The sequence below is a fragment of the Acanthaster planci genome, linkage group LG01, assembly GCF_054643075.1.
Source record: "Acanthaster planci isolate LZ-2023a linkage group LG01, COTS_SCS, whole genome shotgun sequence".
In the NCBI taxonomy this organism is placed as follows: domain Eukaryota; kingdom Metazoa; phylum Echinodermata; class Asteroidea; order Valvatida; family Acanthasteridae; genus Acanthaster; species Acanthaster planci.
In genome coordinates, this window is record NC_141777.1 from 166,119 (window position 1) to 190,864 (window position 24,746).

Genomic DNA, 24,746 nt, shown 5'->3' on the forward strand with positions numbered 1-24,746 from the left:
CTGTCGCCATGTCTTAATCAAGGAAGGCCTCAAGGAGACTCACATTGTCTTCAAAGGCCAATAACCTAGCCGGTGCGCTCTCTCGAGAAGCCCAAAGCGTGCCCATGAGTTAAAAAAAATTTTGATATAAAAATGGCTGCCTACATGATAACTACAGCCAGCTAACCCTTAGGACAGTCTACATTAGGACAGTTTACCAACAGTGCTTTTACTATCATTGTTCGATCAAATTTGGGCCGGTGTACTCTCTGGTTGGTTTTTAGTTTCATTTAGTGCAATTAAAGCCATCAATCCAACTTCCATGCAGGCTTAATTGTTACCTATTTCATCCGGTCGACAGATTCTTGAAATAGCTGACCGAGCTACAGGGACGGGCATCCCTCAAAGACATCCGAAAGCGGCTCCTGAAAAAAAAAACAAAGGCCACACCTCTAAACTTGTTTTATCTTTACTTTAAATGAACGATGAACACTTTCCAAATTAGCATTAGCCCACTCGTCGTTGAATATTTTAGGGGTGAATACTATTGAAATACATGAGGATTTATCTCCACCATTCTAATGACGAAGAATTTGCATCTTGCTTTTGCTTTTCTACCAATTAAATACCCGGGCTGCATAATTTCTTTTTCAAGGGCGTGCTGAACGCAAATGAACTTCGGTTTCTATCACAATGTTGTGTTCATTTCAAGAAATGGAGGGTGGCTTCCGGGGAACAGACATCTGTGGGTGGGGGGGCGTTCCCCGTGTCCAAGGCACTGTGACATCACTGTCTGTTCATCAGCTATACACAGCAAATCTCTTGATTCAGGTAAATTAAACAACATTTTCCACACTGATCGCAAATTCATTGCATTTCCAACACCGTGACAGATTAGGCCCAGTTAAGCGCTCCGCAAAGTGATACCTTTACCCAACGAAAGGCCCTATATTTGTGACAAACGCAGTGCGGAATGAGTCATAAACTCATTTGCAACCAACTGCGTCTCTCTTCTGGTCCATCGATGGTACCTGGAACTTGTACAAAGACTTGTTGACTGTAATCTAGGCCTACTCGTGACAAAGAAAATAATGCTCCGCTTCTGTACAGTTTCGAAAGCCTTGGTTTGTGACAGCTGACTGTTCAGTTAGGCCCTATTTGCAGTTCATAGTTCACACTCTATTAGTTTAGGGCTTTGCCCTACATCATTGACGATAATTGGAGTGGGACGATTCGTTTCATGGCTTGTGCAACCGGCTGATATATTCGTGGCCTGGTGGGAAGAGTACACCTTTGCCTTTGTTTCTCACAGTGAAATTGTTGTAAACGCTTTGGCCATAATGGATAACTGACCCAACTTAAGATTCGGTGTACTATGATCGAGGTCATAGGTGGAGTGGTCATTTCCAGTCGTTCCATCATGAAATTGAAAACATCTAAATCGGGTGATTACCCAAATATCTACTAAATTGACTTAGGTCACATTTATATGTTTTTTTTTGTTAAATTGGTGTTAACAAGGCTGAAAGGCACCGTTTGTAGACAAAGTATTTTTCCAGCAAATATTGTCCAGTGACGTAGGACCACCGGCTGTTGTATGTAACGCTTCGTGAAGCGCAAACATCTCGCCCTAGTTTCTATAACTGTCCATTCCCAACTCCAACTGTTTTCTTGACTTGGACGATTTATTGAATGACGTCATTTGGTTAAACAGGCTGAACCTGGTCAAGGGGCGGATTGAGTCACGAGACCCAAAACGGGTGATTTTCTTAATTCAGCTATGGAGTGTAGCGGGTAAGTTTTCTCATTTCAGGCAGTTCCCCTTTAAAACATAAATCACAGATGATAATCTTAAGTTATGTCTGAAGTACTGTAATAATGAGGCATCGGTAAGGTCTTGGAGTGCAACGATATACATGTACATCGACTCTTTATGCATGGAAATTGCTTGAGTGAAGTCCCTACTTCACTTTAATCGTCTAATGCACCCAATCACGTATGCGGAAACATACAAATTTCATCGATTGGCACTTTTTAAGGGTAGGTGCACTGCACACCTATAACTTAGTAGTTAGTGGTTCGAAGCCAAGTGTAATTAAATCATCACGTTTACCAGTCATTTGTGAGTAAAACTTGTAAGCCTTATTGTTGGCCTTCGCAGGTAATGAGCTGTGCTATATATGCGAATTATTGATTATGCACAGATTATCAACTGAGTGGCCTTCTTGCCTCTGCAAGGGGTTTTTTGTATTTTTAAACTCCGCACAGATTTTGCCCTTAAATTACGTTATTGCCTTCGAAAAAGATTCAGCTGGGATCGAAACGTCCACCCCTCCTACATATTTATTTGTATTTTAGGTCAACAAGCAATTTGCAGCAAGGGTTGTTTAACATACATGTATACTCTAAAATTATATAGCTAGAAAATTAATACTGTTGCGTTCCCTAAATATCAAGTCGATGGTAGCATGGACTTCATTAGTGTCTACGGGATGTGATATTTGGGGTCAACAATTTATTAAAGGGTGGACGTGAAACAAAGGGGTTTGGGTGACAGTCAAACTGTATGGTTGGTTTATTGCTCACACTTCTCTTCATCAAAGTTCAATAGGGATTTGAAGAAGGTGTAGCTTAACATAATACAACACACAAAAGGCAAAGTTATAGAGAGGCGAAGTTGTATATGAGTGTAACTAAACTACGGTTTGGCAGGACCACTAGAAATGCAAGTCAGACGGAGTGGGTACGGTACGTGTGTGTAGCATCGCACAGCTAGGCTACATTCATCGGGCCGGGCCGTGGTGGGAGCTGTCCCGGACCACCACGGTGACTAGCAAGGGCTGGACGGGGCCAGCGCCGGTATGTACCGACCGCACTGCCGCTCAGACCGCAACGTGATGAGCGCAATGATAAAGTCGCCGCACTGTGCACCATTGGCTCAGCGTAGAGACGGGGAGGACTGGGCTAGTTAGCAGGACAAGGGTGGCGGGGGACACGGGGGTGTCTCGCCCGGCAATCGGTTCGGACGTAGCGGTGACGGGCCGCTACGACTCTCACTAGCACCCTGGGCTAATTCGTACCGCTCTCGCATCGGTCCAAGCTAAGCTAGCCGGCCATTCATATGGTTACATTTCTTCGCCATAAGAATGGTTATTATCGCACTTCTCTCGGTAAGCGTCCAGCCGCCGCACTACGTTGGGTTCCGCTCTCGCAATAAGGGTTTGGTCGGCCGCACCTGACCGACGAGCTAAGGAAAATCTGCTCTATTTATAGGATTCTAGAGGCTTAGGAATTAATAAAATATGAGCGTCGCTGAACAGCTCAACCAATGAAAATCTTCCATCTCAAAGGGTCACATGACTTCCTGCTAAAGTCGTGCGCAAGAATCTAAGGGTCGTGTGTAGCAATGTAAAATACAGAATAAGAAGTCACGTGTACAAAGTGTAGAGCCGGGTGCATGAAAGTGCTTACCCGGTCATCTCTAGCGAATGATTGACAGTTACAAAGTTTGAGGTTTCTGGACATTAGCATTTCAGGGAACCTTAGGCCTACCACGCCCAACCACGCAGCCACATGGAGGGGAATTTCGACATGCCAAAACTGAGCAGAGAAAACACAAGGATAAAGGAGTGAAGGAACACGCGATCATGCCAGAGTACTTAATACAAAATTAGCGTCTCTGCTACATGTCCATAAGGCATAGCTGAGCTAAATAAGAGACCCTGAGAAATGCAAGGACCGAGAACAAGTAAAACTAGGGGGCGCTAGAATTCCAAGATTTGCGGGTGCGCAACAATACTTAAATAATTTAGCTTTAATAACCGGCTACTGGTAGCCTAACTCGGTTTGTCTGGTTAGTTGACGCATTATACGTACAGTCATAACAACTAAACTCGAGTCCATAGTCTAATACGATCGCAAAGAACATCACGAGACGAAGTCACGTGGACCGAATTCACAATAGGATTAATTCACAATACGATTAAACTAGTGATTATGTATTGTCATAAAACATAATGTGCTTGTTCATTCTGTATTTAGTTCCTACTCACGGCATGTTGGTACCATCTGCTGCGAGCTATGAGGCCTAGTGCTGCCATACTAACCAAAGAGTGTCATCTTTTGAAACTGGTAAATTCTGCATCATATCCCATTACATATAGTCGTTACTTTTCCCCCATATAGGCCTACCCCTTCTTTAGTATGTCAGAACTAAGGACAGATAGTGGATTTTTTGTATTTCGTACTTCTTTCTTACGTACTCCTTTGTACATGTATTTCAGGCTAAAGAGTAAAAATACGCCTGATTGAAACCGGAGTAAAAGAAGATAGAATAAAATCCATTCAACAGTATAGATTGGATTCCAGCTTCAATCTGAAAAAAGGTACTTAATTTTTTTCTTTGAAAAACAAGGGTTGTTTGTGTGTTTTTCTTTGTCCTGCTCTGTCTCTTAGTGGTCATGGTCTTGTGGAGTCTTTTGCAGTCCAGACAATAATCATTCAAACAACATCTGTACAATAATTGTTCCCTTTCCGTCCACTTTGATGCCGCCTTCCAGGAGTCAAGTCGTCTGAAGCAACATGACCCAAATTCAGGAGGCCAAAGCCACGCTTAATCCTGTGACAAGACAAACAGATCGAGAGCGGGCTCAGTCAAGATGGATTACTGTGGAACCCATCATCATACTGACAATGATGGGCTACACCTGCATTGCCCTCGTCAAGCCGCTCTTCGTGAAAGATATGCTCAGCCAGTCTTACAATTACACCGAGCCGAGCAACACCAATAAATGCACGGTTGCCCACTCTGGCAATGGCTCGCTGGAAGACCAGATACAGTCGGAATCTTCAATGTGGCTACTGTATCTCGGCGCCGCCTCAGGGGTCCCCGCCATGCTGAGCTCGACCGTCTTCTGTACCGTCAGCGACAGACTCGGCAGAAAACTGGCTATGGCTCTTCCGGCCATTGGCTTCGCCATCCAGGCAGCAGTGTACGGTGTCACAGTTCACTTCAAGCTCCCCCTTGCAACCCTCTTGGCGGGCGAGTTCGTCCAAGGCCTGGCGGGAGGGTTTGGCCTACTGTTTGCTGCCTGCATCTCGTACCTGGCCGACGCCACCACGGAGAGGCAGCGAACCATGCGAATCGTTATCGCCGAGATGCTGACGTTTCTTGTTGGGGGATTGAATCAAGTGGCACAAGGTTATCTCATAAAAATAAGTTACCTACCATCTCTAGCCATTGCGTTTGGGTGTAATTCCGCCGCGTTTCTCTATATCATACTCCCACCGTTTCTGATAGAAACAGTTGACAACCGTGGATTTGACCGCAAAGAGTTTTTTGAAGCTTGGAGGAGCATGAAGAGGCTCCTGGAGTTCAATGAAAATGGCCGCCGCTGGCAGATGCTCTTTTTAGATTTCTTCATCTTCTTCTGCGTCTGTCAATTCCAAGGTATCTCTGCCATTTATGTCTTGTACGGTTCTGCACAACCCTTCTGTTGGACGTCAACCATCGCTGGGATTGGCTTGGCTATTGGTTGGGTGGCTTCATCACTTGGTAAGTGCATCTTTTCAAAACTACAACATGATTAAAAACTACTATAACATGATTGAAAAAATTAAGGGTCAGATTTAGTCAATTTAATCTTCCTTTTACAAACGCGTTTGGCTGACCATGTTGCATGGTCCACAAACTCCATGCACGTATATACATGTATTGTGCTAGGTACCCAGAGAAACGGGGCCATAGTCAGAGGAGAATGGCCAGAATTTCTAGATGGACGAAAGTCTAATATCCCTTTTTTATTTTTCACATCACTGTACCACATTTCCATTACTCTCATTCCGTGCTGTATTTGTGCCCAGGAATGCTGGTTGGCACCAAAGTCTTCTCATTTTGTCTCGGAGACTACTGGTTGATGCAGATCAGCTGTCTGAGTACCGTGATTTCCTACCTTACCATTGGATTAGCCAGGTCCACACTGGTCATCTTCCTCGGTTAGTCATCAGACGTGGGAGGATGTTGACACGCCTTCTTGTTGTACGATACACCTGCAATCGTGGAATTCTCGTTTTCCTTTTGTTTCGGATTTTTTCGAAGGGCTCACATTTCCTGATTTTCCAATCGCAGACTGCATTTCAATCAGGGCTCTATTGCCTTTCAGTGGTTATGATTGAGTTTAAAAACAAATTCACCCACACCCTAACTTTATCATGGGGTAATCCTCATGTCCGTCTATCATTGCTGTTAATTTAAAAAAATTGCCCAGGAATAAACAATAAATTTATATAAAACCCGAATTAGTTGCTGAAGTTTGACACAAAATTTGCACGGCGATTGATATCGCTTTCACGCATAATTTTTGCCATTTCCGCAGGAACTGCTGTTGGTTTTCTTAGGGGAATGTCCATTCCCGTTGCACGGTCAGTTCTCTCTAAAATCACGCATCCAGATGACATAGGTAAATATCAGGTGCAATCAGTTAAATTAAGTAATCAATATGTCATTATTCATGACCTATTATTAATGACTTTTAACAATATGAATGCAGTGCACTGCAAAGAAAACTTATGCTGTTGATATCTAAAACACGCAAATGGCACTGAACCGTTCGTAACGTGCATCAAAACTCCAACGGAAAATGGTGTGCTGGGATAATTTCTCAATACATGGAGTAACACGTCTAATCCCATTGGTGAACATGAATTGACAATTTACAAGGCACAGTTTTCCACGGAATACGGCTCAGAATTGGATGTAAGAATTCGATAAAAAGTCAAGACTTCATCATTTTGAAATTTCTCTGACAGCTTCCGTCGGACGTCATGTTTCTATATATACAAGTGGAAAAAAACACGAAAAGTTTCAAGGAAACCCATCTTAGCCCCTTTCAAAAAACAAATACATGTATATGCACTGGTACCTATCCTCGGCCTAAATGGAATTAGATTCTGCGTGTCAAGAAGACAGAGGGTGTAAAAATGCCAATTTACACCTCTAGACTCTAAAAAATCACAACAGCATCTTATTCTTAACTGAACACTCAACGCACTTAAAACGGAACTGTGTTTCGGTGACCCTCCTCGTACAAGCAAGTATGAACAAGAGATCTCGACCCGAAACTTCAGTGTGAAGACTCCGTTGTTACCATTCAAAATTTAAGTTTACTAACTAAAAGTGAGATTTTTATTGCTTTCTTCCGTACAGGTGCAATGTTTTCAATAGTCGGGTGCCTGGAGAGTCTCACGTTTGCATCCGGACTGTTGGCGAACAGCATTTATGCAGCCTCTGTGTCGTTTGTACCCTCCATTAACTTTCTTCGTGTATTCGGGTGCCACCCTGATCCCCGCTGGTATTACTCTGTAAGTAGGTTTTATTGTTACCCAACCTCTTTTAATTGTGAGGGCCAATAGCAATGAGCAAAAGATCCTCTTCTTTCTGTTTTTTCCTAAAATAACCTGGTATAAGCCTATTTCACTTGGCATCTGATTCCTGTTGATGTCTGCAAGGGTGAATAGACACGCGCCGGCTGAGCTCCAGGGGCATCAACCTCATCAAACAGCGTGCTGCATTAATCCGCCAGCAACGACGAGGAAAGTGTCCTACTAAAACGATTCCCAACTGACTCTCAAAACATTGAAACAAGTAAGAAGCAGATGGAGAGGATCATAAAGTGGTGTGCACTAATCGGCTCATATGTTTTATTATTATTATTATTCACAATATCTATGCATGGTAGCTGAAACAGCTGAAGCTGGTTTTCACTGCAGCACTATGTCATTAGAAAAATAAATATAAATGTGACAAAAAAAGTATTCAGATGTATTAGGGCATTCAAAGAAGTACAAATAAAACAAAGGTCAAGAACATTACACATACAAGAGACACACAAATTTTCAGAGTAACGCATAAAACTAAAAAGAATTTAAAACTATGAACAATGAAAAGATAAAGTGTAATTATATATTTAAAATGGAGCATCAGGACCAAAGATAATGTGAAAATAAGTCAGAAAATGAAAAGTTTAAGAAGTGTTGCCTGACGTGAGATTTAAAAATCGATAATGACGAGGCGGTCTTAAGACTTAGGCCTACTGGCAATTTATTCCAGATAAGGGCATTGCTTATTGGAAAGCTTGAAGCCTTGTACTCCTTTTTTTACATGGAATTTTTAATATTATATTTGCGCCTTGTCTTGTTTGCCGATCCCCAAACACTTAAAATAGTTCTCCACATAACCTGGGCACATCGAGTGTAAACAATTATATATAAGACGGCCTTTTAAGACTGTGAAGTCTGCTTCCCTATAATACACTTCAAAAGTAGTCTATAATAGGTAGAATAAACAATAAGGAGATTGCATATAGTGTCTGCTGAAGAACGCATGCACGAATTCGTTTAAGCATTCCCAATTTTCCGGAGACTTCACAACTGACTTGACTTATGATTTCCATTAAAGACCATTGTCGATTATGATGCATGGATATTTGAAAGAACGAACCTGGGTAGTTGAATAGCCGTTAAGACTATTTTATCTAAATATGCAACCCTCATTGTCAACTTATTTTTATTGACCATTCATGTACAGTAGCTAGGGCAATATTAAGGTTGCTTTCAATTCCAGCCTTGCTTTTCGAATCAGCTGCATAGTTTTACAACTATCAGGAATAAAATGTGGCAAGTCAGCAGTATAAATCAGAAACAAGCAGCAGTTCTAGGATTGAGCCCTGGGGTACGCCGGTTTTAACCGGCATAGAGTTCGAAAGCCCTCCCATAAAAGTTCACAGACTGCGATTGATTGCGTAGGTAAGACTCAAACCAGTTACATGATGATACAATTTACAGATACAAAGGAAATCAATTTCTTGAGCGAAACCTCGTGATCCACAGAGCCAAAGGCCCCGCTTAGGTCGATTAAAACTGTACCCGTCATGCAGTTTCCCATTATTATGGGCTGTTAAACAGGTATTCACAAAATCGTGTAACGTACCTTCAATGGAATGTTTGCCTCTTGTCACTCTTTTCTACAGGCTGTTGCAGCTGTGTTGGCCCAGAAGGAAAGAATACACGTCCCTAAACGTCATCGTTAATGCTGACTAACCGTTCAGTGCTGAAACGCCGGAAAACAATCGAAAATTGAAAAGATGCCACTCCAGAGTACATGTTAAGATGTTCAGCAATAGGTATGACACTACTAGGCTTGTCTAACGTGGAATACCTCATTGGAATTTAGAGGATAAGGGTGGAACCCCCCCCCCAGCGAGCCCCCTTAGGTTTTCCCCGCAATACTTTAAGCAAGAGACGCATTATATGTTCCGAACCCCACATATCTTGAAACGATAAGTTGCCACATGCCCATTTAAAAAACGACTACTGCGTACTGTTAGCAATACAGGCGATTTGCAATAGCGCGCCTACACGAGTTTGCAGCGTCTTGGTCAATCACAATGCGCGAAATCTGTCGACCCTTTTCAAACACGCATTGGGACGACAGATTTCGCGCATTGAGATTGACCAAATCGTTGCAGACCCTTGGAGGTACTGTTGTGAAACGCCCGTATTGGGTCACATAACTTCATGGTAGTTGCACTTGTATTGCCAATAGCTTCAAGTGAAAATTGTTGATGAAGGGTGTGAAGTCACAGGTATGTATATGTTGGCATGATCGGCCTATCTGCATGATCGGCCGAATGCTCTGCGCGATTGGTCGATTCTGCATGAAACCTCCAACGTTACATCCCTTTTTGAAACAGCCTTTCACAACCGTGAATTCGATGAAACAGACGACTAGCTGGTTACGGAATTATCGACAAATCGTGCACTAAGATCGAACTATCGCACCCAACAGCAACATGTTTAGGCCAACCCCTATAGAGCAATGCCCCGAAGTCAACCTTCCCACTTTTGCCGGGAAATATAATGTCACTGGTAAATCCGTTGATTACAGCCGCAGTCAGTGATAGGTTGAGGGTTCCTTGCCTAAGCTAAGGGGGGAAAGGAACGCACAGCATGCATGTATCAACATACAGCTAGAACAATCAGTATTTTGTATTTTCAATCTTCAATTGTTGAATAGAGATTTAAGAAACTAGGACTCAGGACTAATTAGCGATTGAACTATTAATAGATTCAGTCAGTCTCAGTTTCTACTGTGCTGATGCACCGACAAGGTTAATGCAGCACCGTCAGTCAAGTCTACGAGGTTTCTGTTTCTCTCATCATCACTGTCTGTGGGTTGCTTTCACTTTGTCCCCCTTTGGAACGTTTTCATGATGGCCCATACTGCCTACATGGGCCTATGTGACAAAAAATTATTATTTTCGTGCTGCGTTTGAACGTATCCGACACAAGAAACACTTCCTTTTTATTCCTGGACTGGAAAATGTTCTGGTTTATATTTCAGACTTAATTCGAGACATAATGCAGAGTTTATAATTATATAGTATTCTTATCTCCAGTTATTTTTATCTACAATTACCGAAACTATTGCCAACAAATATTTTCCACACTACTAATTCCCCTCAACATGCCTTGCTAGCGTGAGAATTCTCTAATAAAATAATATATCATGGATATTATAAGTATTATAGGTATATGTACACACCGAGTAGCATTTCACTCCAATTTAAATTACATAATCCAAGTAAACATTGTGCAATACAAAACGATATTTAGTGATAATGAATATAAATACTTTTAGTTTCATCCTGTTCCATATTCTTTTTAAACAAGCCGTATCAAACACATTACTGTTACTTTTCGACAGCGATGTGCAACAACGCCTCTATGTGGTTACAGAAATAGAAAATCTGGTTAAACCTGACTTATAATAGAAGTTAGCACTCTCCGTAAAACCAGAAAAATGCAAACAATACATCGTAGATATTTTCTTCCAAAACATGTTCCACTGGAAACTGTTGTATATTTTGTATCTATAATTTCACAACGGTTGAATATTACAACGTTCTAACATCAGAGCTTTATGTTTAGCAACTTTGCATGTCAATTCTCACAGCTGTTAACTTCCAGCCTGGTGTATTCTTTCCGTCTCGGCCAGTAAACCTGTAGAAATCTTTCAAAAAGGGACAATAGAAAACCACGTTATTCCAAGTAATCATACAGGGTGTCCACATAAAACGTATACCGAGATAAAAATACTGTAATAGCAAAACTACTTTACACATGGGAAAGAGAAATACATACATCTGTAGAAAGGGCAGAATGCCCTCTTTGCAATGGTATACAGCTTGTGATGTTATTGACGCAGATGAGTGAACAAACTAGACCGGTGTTAATGGTACTGAAATCGGCACTGTGGCAAGTTTGCATATGTGATTAACAAGGCTAGACCATGCAAGTGTGCAGAATACCAAATGCCTTTGCTTTAAGAACTGTGAGAAGTTGCATATTGATAACAAAAGTCAGTTTGTGGGGTGAAGGCGATTTCTTTTTATGGCGTTACCTGCAAAACCAAATTTTCACTACACCCTCAGCTAATGTTCAGGAGTTAACGTGCAATGATAGTGGAAGAAGTCAATAATCTCCATCAAGGCCTTGAAATGATCAGACGAGCAGTAAGGGACATGTTACGAAGATGTCAGATGTGCATTGACAGAATGGTGGCCATGTGGAGGACTTAGCACATAATGCGTTCTTAAAGCAAAGGCATATTTGGTATTCTGCACACTTGCACCGTCTAGCCATCTAAAATACCGTTAGATTTCGAATGAGGAGATCAAGTAAAAGTAAATAGCGACCAATACTTTGTGTCCCCTTTATAATCAAAACCTCACGATCCCGAACACATTTAAGCCATCAATATATGGTCTTTACCCCTTTCGTTTTATTTATTCAAATATTAGAATACAAATCACGCAAAACAAACAAGCAAACGAAAACAAACCAAATCCATACGACTAAACAAAACAAACATAAAATTAAGTTTTAAAAAGCAAACAAAAAACAGAACAAAAACAAATTTCATTTGATACAGAGAAGCAACCCTAAAAAGCTCTCATATTTTGACTGTAAAGAGGCATGAATATTGACGGAAACTTAAAACGACTTGCTTACAGCACTGTAACCATGGGAATTATTGTGGCACCAGCGAACACGTAGAACGTGAGTGGAGGCAGGAAAGATACCGTTGATCCGTATATACTAGTTGCCGCCAGGTTAGCTATAAATGAGGAGAAGCTTTCTAGGCAACCGACGATTGAAAAAGTGGCTCCTGAAAAATGAACAAAGTTAAAAAAGGTCTTTGTAGGCATCTGAAAACTATGTCGTCCCGTAGTAGTTACCTTGTATTAATAAACTTGTGGCCCTCAGCGTCACAAGGCAAGTAACGGACTTGCTACATCTCGATGGGACAATTCTGATCACACAGCAACCCACTGAATTCCGGTCTCCTGAATGACAGTGGCGCGCCTAGGATTTTACAAGTAGGGCGGAACAGATGGTGCACCAGCATCTTATGGGGGTACCAGCTTGCAGTGGTGTGGGTTTTTAGGGGGCAAGTTATATGTTAGCCATGTTCACTATCCATTCGTCCGTTTTTCTAGTGGGGGAGGGCCATGGGGGGCACCAGGAATTATGGGGGCACGTGTCCCCCCTCCCCGTGGCTACGCCACTGTTGAATAATGGGCCGTAGTTGTCAAGGTGTCAAGGCCCATTCCCATAATGCGCATCAACACTTGCATCAAAGCGTAGTGTTTCCATCACGGCCGAACGCCGCGCATGCGTGTGTTATCTTATTGGGGTCAATTTTCGTGTCCGTGAAAGTGAAACGCATGAACGCATTGTGTACGCAATGTACCCAAAAATGTACAAAGCACCTTCATTTGTCCAAACGGACGGCACGGACGTATCACTAAAAAAGAGACGGTTGATTCCAAGGGTAAATGAATCAAATTCAGCGTTCTGACCATCCAAGGTCACATCGCATGAAATATCGGATCTCGCTGGTAACACCATAGAGCTACACACACAGATTGTAGCTCTATGGATTTATTCAGGTGACATGGGCGTCACAAGGGGAGGGCACGAGAGGCACTTGCCCCTTAAAAAAATGGGGTTTTAATAAAGTTGGAAAAAAGCATTTAAAATATCGCCCCTCTATCCTTTAATGGGTTTGTGATACATTATCAATTCTCATAAATTGCCCACCCGATGGGGAAAAATGGTTTGTCCCCCTTTGGAAAAAATCCTGGCGACGCCATATCAGGTGGAGCAAGCATATTTAAAGGATCGAGTCAGGTGGTGTAAAAACAAATACAAACGTTCATGGGTGCAATGGTAACGTTTGCATTCGTTGACACCTAAAAGCAACAATCCATCTGTTATTCCTCTAAATTATTCCAACCACTCCACTCACAAGCAGTCTTTAATACCGACACCACCGGACGAATTCGCGCGAAATTTCTTGGCCGATGGCAATTTTGGTAAATACAAACTAGCTACGAGCGAAAATTTCATTATAGTAAAAATGGCTGTCTTCAGCTTCAAATCTCTGAAACAAAAATCAGATAATACAATTTCCTCTGCACGCTCTCTTCAACAAGCAGTTGTGCTTGAATGAATTAGGCCAAAAGGCCCAGTTAACACATGCCTTCTCGCAGCAAACTACCAGAGACCATTAATGGCGAAAGGGCCATGAAAATGAAAGGACTGAAAGAAAACAAACTAAATTTCAGCAGACTGGTGACAGGGTTTCACTCCAATGATTGAAGGAAACAGTGTAGTCTGTGCTCATCTCTCGCCATTACCTATTTCGTCTGGTTGTGTGATTTTGGAGAGGATTCCTCGGGCAACGGGAATGGACATCGCCCGAAGTGAGCCCAAAGCTGTGCCTGAGAGGTGAAAACAGTGCATTATTATGTGAAATTAAAGTAGATTACTATAGATCGTTCTCTTAACTTGGGCAACTTGTCTTTAAAATCTTTACCAAGATTACCGAAAATACCACGATTACAAACACTTTTCAAATTGCATGCAAATGAATTGTTATTGGACGTTTATCAAGGGTGGACCCTGGGCCTAATCCAAATTTTCGGGAGGGGGTTCTTGGGGGAGGAAAATGTGGGGACTTTTTTAATGTAGTCTTTTTTTACCTTTGTAAGGGGTGAGGCTACAGTAATATTACCCTTCTGAACAAAAAGGTGCGCGCGAGTCACCACATTTCCCTAATTTTTGAATAACTTTTTAATTTTTTGTTGAATTAAGCTCAAATTTCATGTCATCCTTGGGCTTCCAAGTGCTTCAAGGCTGCCAAGTCCCTTTAACCTACCTTTTACCGCTGCTGAGTACGGCCTGTTGAAAGATCAGTATCCCCAAGGGACCCATAACATCGCTATCAGCAAGTGCATCTCTTTATTTACAGACATTTGCTGACTGGTCACGGCTGTTTGGGTTGTAACTAGTAGTACTGTACTTCCACAGCAGCATAATGAAAATGTGTTCAGAGAGGGAACCTGGGGACGTATTATTTTGCTACCATAAAACAGTCGTACAGGTTCAGGCATGACTGGGAACTGACCCGGTGACAAACATTCACCACTGGGAGTTACAGTGTTCCGTTTTGGGCGTGGCTGCTCGCAAGAGTATTAAAAGGGGCTTGATCGACTCGCTTTGCGGAGGAAGGGGAATGAAACAGCCCCCTCCCCCAGACTTTGATCAAGGCGCCTGCGGCGAAATGGATAGTCGCTCTCGGCGCGCACAATCCACGACACCCTCAGCTCGGCTACTGCACGGGCATGCATGGTTAATTTCGGGCGCGCGTGCGTACTGTTCGTCGTGGAGTCTTTATTCGGGCGTTGGTTTGATGCTTAAACTAGTCTCCTCCAGATCCTCGCTCCTGAACGACTATCCATTTCGCTGCGGGCGTCTTGATCAAAGGCTACCACCACCTACCCCATTGTCGGTCTCTTACTACTGGTGTACAGAAACATAAATCTTCGTGGGGGGCTTGGACTCGTTGGTACCCCAACCCCGCCAACTGACGTTTAAAGTTAAAAGGAAATTCCAATGATACTGTTTTACAAATTACATGGAATTCAACCTCTATAAAATAGGGACCACTAACAATACATGAATTGCGCATGAACAACAAAGATAGGCAGCTACTAATCCATACAGAAAACTGAAAATTTCACAAGAGTCCAAACTGTAAATATCCATCCAACTTTTGCGTTTTTGACGTGTTTTGGTCGGCATCCTCAGCTTCACACTTTAGTCGAGGAGTTGACAGTACACCTTATGCATTTTTCAACATGTCTCTCCAACAGCCCTTGTATAAAAATAAAACCATTCTGGTTGATTCAGGGCAATTACTTTGGACTGCGTGAGGTCAACCAACAATTCCAAAATGAGGCTCTTTTGGGGGATGTATAGGCGTATTTTCGCTATTTGCTTACCTGTTTCGACATTCCAACACACTATTAAAGTGTATTTTTTTCTTTTTGAGTAATTTGCTTAATCGTTCCCAGACAGAACTCACACCCTTTGAACTTACCAATATAGATGACTAGAGTGGACTGCGCCAGAGCCGTGGCAGTGAAAGCAGCGAGCATGCTCAGGCAGCTGATCTGCATCAACCAGTATTCTCCCAGACAGTATGATAAGACCTTGGTACCGATCAGCATTCCTGTCGAGGAATGGCATACGACGAAGATTATTGCCTGAATGTTTCATAAGATCTGCACGGAAGGCCTGCGTGCAAAAGCGTAAAATGCAAACATGAATGCCCTTAGCAACAACTTTCCTTTCAAATTTCTTTGTATAGGCCTACTGAAGCCGAATATTTGGCAATACGCCAGGATGTATCTCATTATTTGAAGCACAATAGTTTATAAATTATTTTGCATTATTATGAGGGGTTGGATAAGAGGGTGACTTATGCTTTGAAGTATGGATAAATCTTTTCTGAACCAAAAATCTTGTGGACGTGCTCATTATGCTCACCAAATGATGACAGAACAAATCCAAGCGCAGATGCTATGCCAGCTGTAAAGGAAGTCCAACAAAATGGCTCGGCAGTACCATACAGCACAAAAATCGACGAATAAGCCACAAATTGACTTATTACAAAGAAGATGAAGAAATCCAGGAGAAGCATCTGCCAACGGCGACCATTCTCATTGAATTCCAAGAGCCTCTTCATACTCCGCCAAACATCGAGGAGCCCCTTACTGTCGGATCTTTGGCCGTCAACTGTTTCTATCAGAAACAGCGGGATTACGATGTAAAGCAATGCAATGACATTACACCCGAACGCTATGGCCAATGACGGGAGGTAACCAAATGTTAGGAGATAACCTTGTGCCACTTGGTTCAGACCTGAAACTAAAAACGTCAGCATCTCGGCGATGACGATTCTCAAAGTCCTCTGTTTCTCCGTGGTGGCGTCGGTTATGTACGAGATGCAGGCAGCGAAGAGTAGGCCAAACCCTCCCGTCAGACCTTGGACGAACTCGCCCGCCAAGAGGACGGCCAGCGGGAGCTTAAAGTGAACTGTAACAACGTACACGACGGCCTGAAAGGCGAAGCCGATGACCGGGAGAGCCATGGCCAGTTTTCTGCCGAGTCTGTCGCTGATGGTACAGAAGACGATCGAACTCATCATGGCAGGGACTCCCGAGGCGACGCCAAGGTAAAGCAACCACATGGAAGATTCCGATTGTATTTTGTTGTCGATGGTGTCATTTCCAGGGTCTTGGCCCCCACACGGGGTGTCGTTCTTTGTCTCGGAGTAGTTATAGTGGTGGCTGATCGTGTCTTTCACGTAGAACGGCTTTACCAAGACTGTACACAAGTAACCTACCATTGCCATGACAATGACGGGTTCTACTGTTACCCATCTGGACCGCGCACGCTCGCGGCCGGTGGGCTCCGGCCTACCCTCGACCGGCGAATCCATTGGAGTGATCACTGGCTTTCGTAAGGAAATCCGAGATTCCGGGCCTTCGTTTCTAGACATTTTTCCCGATGATGTGACCAAAACCTAAGAAATAAAGACACGTACATCAACCATTTTTCTCTGCTTATTTTCAAAAATCATGCCAACTTAGTCAGATCTTGAGTAAGTATGTTGAAGACAGCTATCTCCCCTCTATTTATAAAGAATTACGACAGAGACAGTCGAGCAATTATAATCAGTATAATCTCATTTTTCACTTATAAATATTTTCCGTCTATCCGAATTATCATAATTCAGGAAACAATGCGTTAAACGTTTACGTTTTCCGACCGATTTCATTAAAATATCTTTCGTTTTTGTCTGCGACCACGTAAATTCGTTTTAAATTGAATCTTCCTTTTTTATCAACAGCAAATATTAAAAAATTATCTGATTTCGCTTTATGAGCAACCGATACTAAAAACAGATGACTGAAAAAATACAGGCCTAGTTGGTTTAGAAAAAGAAACACTGTGCGAGAAAGGTGTGCCCTTTGGTTTCATGACACTACATTTAAAATAAACGTTAAGACATCAGCCGGAGTATCATGAACACCTGGCAAGGATTAAAAAGTGGATATATATTCTAACGGTAAAGGGGGTAATGTGTTGATGGGGTGCTGCTCTTAAGGTAATGAATCTGATCTAATATTACTCTTAAGTAACATTTTCATTTTCACTGCGTAGCAACAGTACTGGGGAAAAAGGCAAAGGAGAACGGTTGAGGCCCCCCTCCTCTCCGCTCTTTGCACAGCTCCTAAATTAATTAATGATTAAAATCATGTGACCAGTCGACCCACTTAGATCACCGGGTCCCTCCACTTCCCTGTGACATTCTCTTTTCTCTCACATATTGAGCATGAGCGGTCAACCATGAGTCACCTGGTTTCTTCACTGTCTTGCAAATGTAACTCATTAAACATGTCCTGAATGAAACCTTGTAGCAACGCTGAATAGAGCGCCCTCCGCCATAGCATTATTCTCATACTCTCTTGACAGTTGTGTGCAGTAGCAAGTTATGCAGCTGTGCATGAACCCATGCTGGCGATCTGAATAAACTTTTGTCTCTGCCCTGCATTCAACCAAAATGTGCAGCTTGGTACTGCACCACCCTCTTTTGTTGGGCATGGGGTGACTACTGGACATATTTAAAACTGAGTCACTCTGCTGCAGAGCGTCCTAGAGCAGGCATTATTTGCCAATTCAGTCTTTAGTACTCCAGCTCTCATACATGTACATTGCATAAGCTATATGGGGTACTAACTTGTACGGCCATTACTGTGTTGATTGGCAAATCGTGATCAGCTGCATGGTAAGTTAGAACTTTCATTATATTAATTAACAGATTGTGTGATACATGTAACGTATTACAACCGTTCTATACTTAAAACCTTATTCGCATATGGCATGAACATCGGGTGTATTTGGAGATAGTTTGATCATTAGTGAGTTGGGCAATAGTCTTCCTCGTTACATGTACACGTCGTATACACTGTCTTGACTCTTTTGCAATGTGTTTTAATTCATTGAGAGAGAAAAAAAGCTGAAGATACACGGAGAAGTTAAGATGCATATATCAGCATATCAGACACATATCAAGCTCGAGGCTGGGGTTATCTGTTGCCCTGTTCATATGAACACTCCATTCTTGTAACTGGAGTGCATAAAAAGTATTAGTTGTGTAAAATATGTATCTAAAAAAATTCAGTTATAATATGCACATTTTCTTTGATTAAATAAGTTCCTAGGAACGCTAACGATGTGGCAGTTACATGTATATTTTTGAGCAAATTACGGCCACGGGTATATGTCTCTAGATAGATTGATCTAGAAGAATAAAGAAGTGATATGTACATAACACTATACACTGTACATGCGTATAATACAAAATTTCCTTTTTTTTTATCTTACAGAATCTTGACATTTGCAGTTTATGGTACACAGACTGGCAGCTGGTAGCTGTTGGCATTTGTCAGCCTCAGCTTTGTAGTCAGTAGGTTCTTATAAAATTAAATAATACTGGGAGTATGTGTCCCACATCCTTCATGTTCATTAGTTGGGTTGTTTTCTAAATTATTCATATACCATGCGTGAATCTGGTGAAACCATTAGCGAAAACTGCACATTACATGTTGTAATATGTGCGTGTACTTCAGTGTCCTTAATATTTGTAAAAGAATTGGTTTCATCCTGTAAACATGTTATATACAATGTAGGTTGAAGGAAGAATTGTACATGTATTTATGAAACTTCTTGTATTATCTTTTGCAGATGTCTTGCAGATCACCTACATGTAGTATTGACTGTCGTTTTTTTATTTACTAGAAATACTTTCCCGGTAAAAATAATTCAATCTTATACATGTAACATCTCATACTCGTTGTGACAGAAATAAAATAATATACATATATCTGTGCCAGGATTATTGTGCCGCCACACTCCTGTTCCTTTTTGTTATTAGTTTCCCCCTCGGTTACAATCGCTCCAGTTACATTTCCATGACCTACATTCCAGCTATCAAATGAAACCACTTTCGTTCTTCTCACAATTTTGATAAACTGGCGCCAACGGTCTGATCTGCTCATTCTGTGATCCCCGTCGATTATGCCATGAGGGGATTTCTCCCCAAACTTTGAAGCCATGTCCAGTTCTCAGTTATGGTTATCCTCGGCTCGACCAACACCAAGGTTTAAGGGGGAATTGACATTGTAATACCTGACATAACAGCCTATGTTTTCAAATAACCGAATCACTGTGGGGGTGTCGGGATGATTGCTTGCTTGATAAGAAGACAAAGTTCAAGAATGAACGTTTAATCCAAGTTACGTATGTTTCAGAGGGAAATTATTAACTGCGCATGTCCCATTTTTAGGGTCATTTTCACGCGTAATGAGGGCCATGAGAATTCGCGCCAGGCAAGCAGCTGCTTCATTTCATGAAATTTTCACTTTTTAGAAATAAAAATTCCTGCCCAACATATTTTCATGGTAATAAAAGACATTTTTCTAATGTGTTTTGTGAAAAAAATAAGAAATAGTACAAGAGTGGTCCAAACTTGTGATTATTGTGAAAAGCTCTTTTCGTAAGCGGTAGTTTATTTACGTTTTGATACGATTTTTGAAGGCTCGAAACAAAGAATTCGAAGTTTTCCTCAAGTTTTCAAAAGTGGGCTGTGGTGGAGAAAGGTGAGGTTTTAGATTTGCTGACGGTTTTCTGCGAGATTTGTTTCCCTTCCCGACCAGACGCATTTGCATATCGACTTAACTCGGCCCCGATTTCGTTTACGGCCTTAATTCAGTGACTTGGGAACGAAAAACGAACACAAAATTACACTAAGGTAACATGAAATTTATTATTGAAATCAAGGTCTAACTGTCATTATAATATTGCCCAGAAATGTTGAAATTCCCAGTATACATCCCCAGTTTTACATGTACTATACGTGCATGAACAACATGAACATGTAGGCCCACACTGGTTCCGACCATACAGAATTTCCATATACATGTGCATGTACGCCGCGGTAAGCGTGTAACAGGCCGCAGTGTACATGTACATGTATACCGTGCACGGTACGTGGCCGGATCAGTTTTGTGCATATAAACATGTACTCGCGAAAGTTGAACAAAAATATAACTAGATAGAACTGATTGTATTGTGTAGTTGAGATTCTAGCCTGTCTTATGCAGTGTCTCACTGTTCTGGGAAAACTTCTAAAATTGAGAAATTTATTGAAAAAAAAAGACCAAGAGGTCGATTGAAAATGGATAATTTATCATCTTAGCAACCACTTTGAGGCTAAATTTCATATTTATGTAGCATTTCTTTTCATGATTCAGTGGTGTTTTATTCGGTTTAAACCTTCTAAAGCACATACAAAGAGTTTCAATGCGATCGCTTATCAAAACGAGAAGGCTCAACAGAGCAATGGCAAGTTGGTAAGGGCAATTCCGTATGGTAATTCACGAGGGTCCGGTCAAGCATCTATGGGTCAACCGCTGTGCACTATTGAAGTCGTTCTTTCCACACGTCGAATGGGAGTTAAACATACGTGAGGTGTACCCTGACCTTTGTTCAGATTGAAAAACCACAAGTCACCGTATCATAACTGAAAAGACTGATTGGCGTTCGGGTATAGGAGCCAGTAGCTTTTTTTTTTTTTTACCAAACAGACTTCGAGCTTCGAGTTATTGTTGACTGTGAATAATCCCTCTTTTTTGTAAGTTAATTGAAACGTCATAATAGAAAAGTGATTGCGCCGTGTTGTGCCCCGTAATCGATTGGTACTCATGCATTTAATTTTATATGTTCATGTTCGTATGCTTTTCGTGAAAATAATTTATGCATCATTTGCTAGTGCGTATACAGTGCACAGTAAAATAAAAAATAGCTGTATACATTGAGCGTAACATAGCTGACAAATTGAGCAATTATGGAGATTTTGAACTTGTAAGTTCAGAACACATTTTCCAATTTCCAAGAGAGATGAATTAATGCAAAACACCTGCCAAACAAATAGTAATAGTTTGAAATCGATTCTGGTGATATTCCCATGTCAAATAACAAAGGTCAGATGTAATAGGGACACAAAAATGTCACACTTTTGGACCCCTTATTTCTGGAATTATCCATTATTAAGCACAGAGCTCGACCTGTCCCACAAATTGATACATTTTTACGGCAGTTTTTACCAACCTATAGAAACTTTCGGAAATGTGTTGAAATATATGCTGTAGGCTATTAAGTGTAAAATTTGGTTGGTGGCTAATGCAAATTCACTAGTGTATACATTGTAATAGTTCTCGCAAGTTGACTCCAGTGCGCCAATCGGCAGTCACGCGGTAATCGTGTGGCCACTGGTTTTCGCTGTGTTCCTTCCTCCATGCTAAACCTGATCATGGAGGAAGGACACAGAAGGAGTTTGAACTGCCCGGGCTACAACATCTAGCCAAATACTGCTTTCTGGCATACCCGGTATAGCCATAGCCAGAGCGCACCGCACGCCTGCTACTCACCACCTGTTTGCAACCAACCTCTTTGTACCCTACGATCGTCGCCGCAATTTTTCGTTGGTAATCTGCATCCCTAAAACGTTGTGTACTGCAGTATAGGAAGTTGAATATTCATGCCATCGTTGGTGCTTGATATGATCCGACAACAACATCAAATTTAGTGCTTGCGTAGTTGCTCTTACTAGCTGTGTACCCGAAGTGTTCATGTGCAGTTGTTGCCCTTATCGAACGCTTTCTTCTGGACTTCTTTTTGGAATAAATAGCCAAGCTGTTTGTAAGATTTTGTGTTTTGTTTGAATCATTTTTATTATGGCATTTGTACAAAGGCGTATTTTAGGAGATTTCACGATCACTCCCTGTGATGAAATAGCGCATTTTGTTCCTAATGAACTGAGCTTTCCAGAAGTATTGAAGATTTTGATGGCCAGTCTTAGCCAAATTCGTACCTAGTCTTTGAACAATGATGCATTGGACGGAGGAGACTAGAATTACAAACTTTGCATGGATAATGAAACAGTGTGTCAAAATTTAAAAAGTTTATTTATGATGGCAAAAGTAGGTCTAATATCAGGAATTTTTCTCTCTCTATTTCATGGTCACATTGATAGTTTGTATTTAATTGCAAACAAAAAATTACAAGTATTGCCAGGATATTACTGGCCCCGCTTGTCTGGCTAAGATCAGGCAACAATAAGCCATTTTTGGAATGTTTTCTATTATTCGTCAGACGCGGCGGCGACTATCATTTGACGCTTTGAAGTGCCTGAGTTACAATTCCTTTTGTGTCCTACATATGCAGCAAGGTATGAGACGGAGAGAACCCCCCCCCCCGCCTGCTTTGTGTTGGTCATTGTCTCGCAGGAATCTGGGGTATTCCTTTCAGACATCTTGGAGGGTGTGTTAAGTAACAATAGTCTGGAATGTGTATATGGATTGGACATGTTAGGGGGGTACCCCTCGGTCTCATTTCTTGCTGGGTATAGTGTCCTTCCTTCATGATCTGATCATGGAGGTCCTCCATGGATTTTAAACTGGTCGATGTATTGCTGACAGGCACTCTTTGTTTACATGATGTTTACTCTCCTATTGAGTCAGTAGGGCCCACGGTTCACTGAGCACCATAGGAAACTGTACACGTAAAGTGCAGTGTCATCCAAACATGACTCCGCCGCGCCAATGCTAGTGAGTACGTATGACGAAGGACTGCGCTACGCGTTCTCATTTGACCATGCATTCGACCCTCACAGTTTGCACTCCTCTTCTGAAAATCCTGGATACCCCCGGAATACCTATATCTATGACTCAACAGAATAAGCTAGGCCAGCGTTTTGTACGACTTATGTCACCGGTCCATACTCAATAAAGTGACAGTGAACATGGAACCTGCAAGCCCGTATCATCTCTTCTTGTGAAGGGCAATCGTTCACAACTGCACAACGGTACAAAGAGATCCCGTGTCCTGAGAGAGCCTGGTCCACTTAACCCGCACGGGCTGGCCAACGGCTGCAGTAGCACATTTAGTAGCAGCATGGAGAAATGTGTTTTATTTCTCCATGGTAGCAGCAAACGGCCGGTCGCAGTTATGCTACTCTCCTATAGACGTAAAGTATCGGCAGCCAGTAAATTCGGACGGGAATGTCCTAGAAAATTACTTACATCACGTCAACATCGTCCCCGCGGATCGTCTAAATGAATTTTTTCACAACTTGGTGGCAAAGATCTGGACATGCAGGCATATCCACGCGGTGACGCTCGACACTGCGAACACGTAGACTGTTAGGTATATCGGATAGTCTTAGTTCAAGATTTTGTGAATCCACATGCATTTTGACCTTACTTGTACAGCTTGCGTGAGCTAGAGGGCGTTATCACAACCGGCCGTCTGTGTTTATGGGTGCACTGCAGTCCATTAATTCAAGTTCGAGCCTTATTGAAAATAGTGTAAAATCAACATTTTTCTGAGCCCAATAACATGCATGCCAACATCCCTGAAGATTCTGAAACAAAATTTAAATCATTTTCTGGTCCCTAAATTTGCAATTTCTTTTCATATTTTTGGGTTAACAGATTACGTTTGTTATTATTCCCAGAAAACAGTGATTTTTTAGAAGTCTGCTTGCAGCCAGTTTCAACTTTAAAAAGAGGCAACCCTCAATTTCCTCGGGCACTTATAGGAGTGGCGTATCTAGCTTTTGGTGTGTGGGGGATTCAAGATTCGGACTCGTTCAACATGATGATGTTGCAGAGAAAAATCGTAAGCGTTACTACCCACGGTTCCGACATCTTTGCTTGTATTTCCTGTGTTCTCTTGTTTGGGTTTTGGTAAATATACCAATTACTTTCTTTCCTACTCGCCAATGAAGTATCCTTTTTAAAAAACAAAAAATCAAAACAAAAAAACGTCAGGTGGAGGCAAAGTTGTTGCCTGCCCCTCCGCTGTATACGCCACTACCATTTTTCAACCTTATTTCAGATGGAAGCCTAAAGAACTGGGGCTTTGATCCTGGCAAATATTCGCACAATATCACCATTTTGGGATCCAAATAATTTCCTTTTTCAAAAGCGAGAGGGCCAAAGGTAATTCCGTGCCGCACAGTTTCCAAGCGCAGTGTGCGGGCGCAACGCATCGTACCTGATGTTGGCCGATGAGTCGAGTGTGATGAATGTTAATATTACAAACAACTTTCAGCAGTGCTCGTTGGGCACTATGAACGTGATTCAGACGTGAGTCCTCGAAGTACTGGATGCGGAGACCACTAACTGGCGACTTTTGTAGACTTGGGCCGGCCGGCGACCAGGCTGAAATTG

General features: G+C 41.9%; 2 protein-coding genes and 1 long non-coding RNA gene across 4 annotated transcripts; 2 read left to right on the forward strand and 1 right to left on the reverse strand.

Moving 5' to 3' along the window:
- The first annotated feature begins 1,713 nt into the window (after window positions 1–1,713).
- Window positions 1,714–10,526, forward strand: LOC110989930 (proton-coupled folate transporter-like). Its single transcript, XM_087141258.1, is given in 8 exon segments — window positions 1,714–1,773; window positions 4,021–4,110; window positions 4,539–5,533; window positions 5,842–5,973; window positions 6,354–6,437; window positions 7,184–7,278; window positions 7,280–7,338; window positions 9,006–10,526. Coding segments are annotated over 6 exon segments (1,413 nt in total). The 5' UTR covers window positions 1,714–1,773; window positions 4,021–4,110; window positions 4,539–4,560; the 3' UTR covers window positions 9,076–10,526.
- Window positions 10,527–10,675: 149 nt separating this feature from the next.
- LOC110989932 (proton-coupled folate transporter-like) lies at window positions 10,676–23,729 on the reverse strand. Of its 2 annotated transcripts, XM_022254644.2 has the most exons (6): window positions 23,595–23,729; window positions 15,934–16,972; window positions 15,485–15,616; window positions 13,740–13,823; window positions 12,049–12,205; window positions 10,676–11,047 (listed from the first exon to the last, which is right to left on the reverse strand). In XM_022254644.2, exons 2-6 carry the CDS (start codon window positions 16,946–16,948, stop codon window positions 10,978–10,980), a joined length of 1,458 nt encoding a protein of 485 aa, XP_022110336.2. In that variant the 5' UTR covers window positions 16,949–16,972; window positions 23,595–23,729; the 3' UTR covers window positions 10,676–10,977. The 2 variants fall into 2 exon arrangements, with proteins under 2 accessions (XP_022110336.2, XP_022110337.2); XM_022254645.2 differs by lacking the exon at window positions 13,740–13,823.
- Window positions 16,995–19,348, forward strand: LOC147800221 (uncharacterized). The gene is made up of 2 exons (XR_015426456.1): window positions 16,995–18,238; window positions 18,840–19,348. It is a non-coding gene; the product is annotated as an uncharacterized LOC147800221 (long non-coding RNA).
- Window positions 23,730–24,746: the final 1,017 nt, after the last annotated feature.

Excerpts from the sequence above, each read along its gene's own strand:
- LOC110989932 (XM_022254644.2), bottom strand. The coding sequence starts at position 16,948 with ATGTCTAGAAACGAAGGCCCGGAATCTCGGATTTCCTTACGAAAGCCA. Across the intron at positions 12,206-13,739 it reads CACACAACCAGACGAAATAG|GAGCCACTTTTTCAATCGTC; the intron begins GTAATGGCGAGA and ends TTCATTTTTCAG. Across the intron at positions 11,048-12,048 it reads ATTCCCATGGTTACAGTGCT|ATTTCTACAGGTTTACTGGC; the intron begins GTAAGCAAGTCG and ends CCTTTTTGAAAG.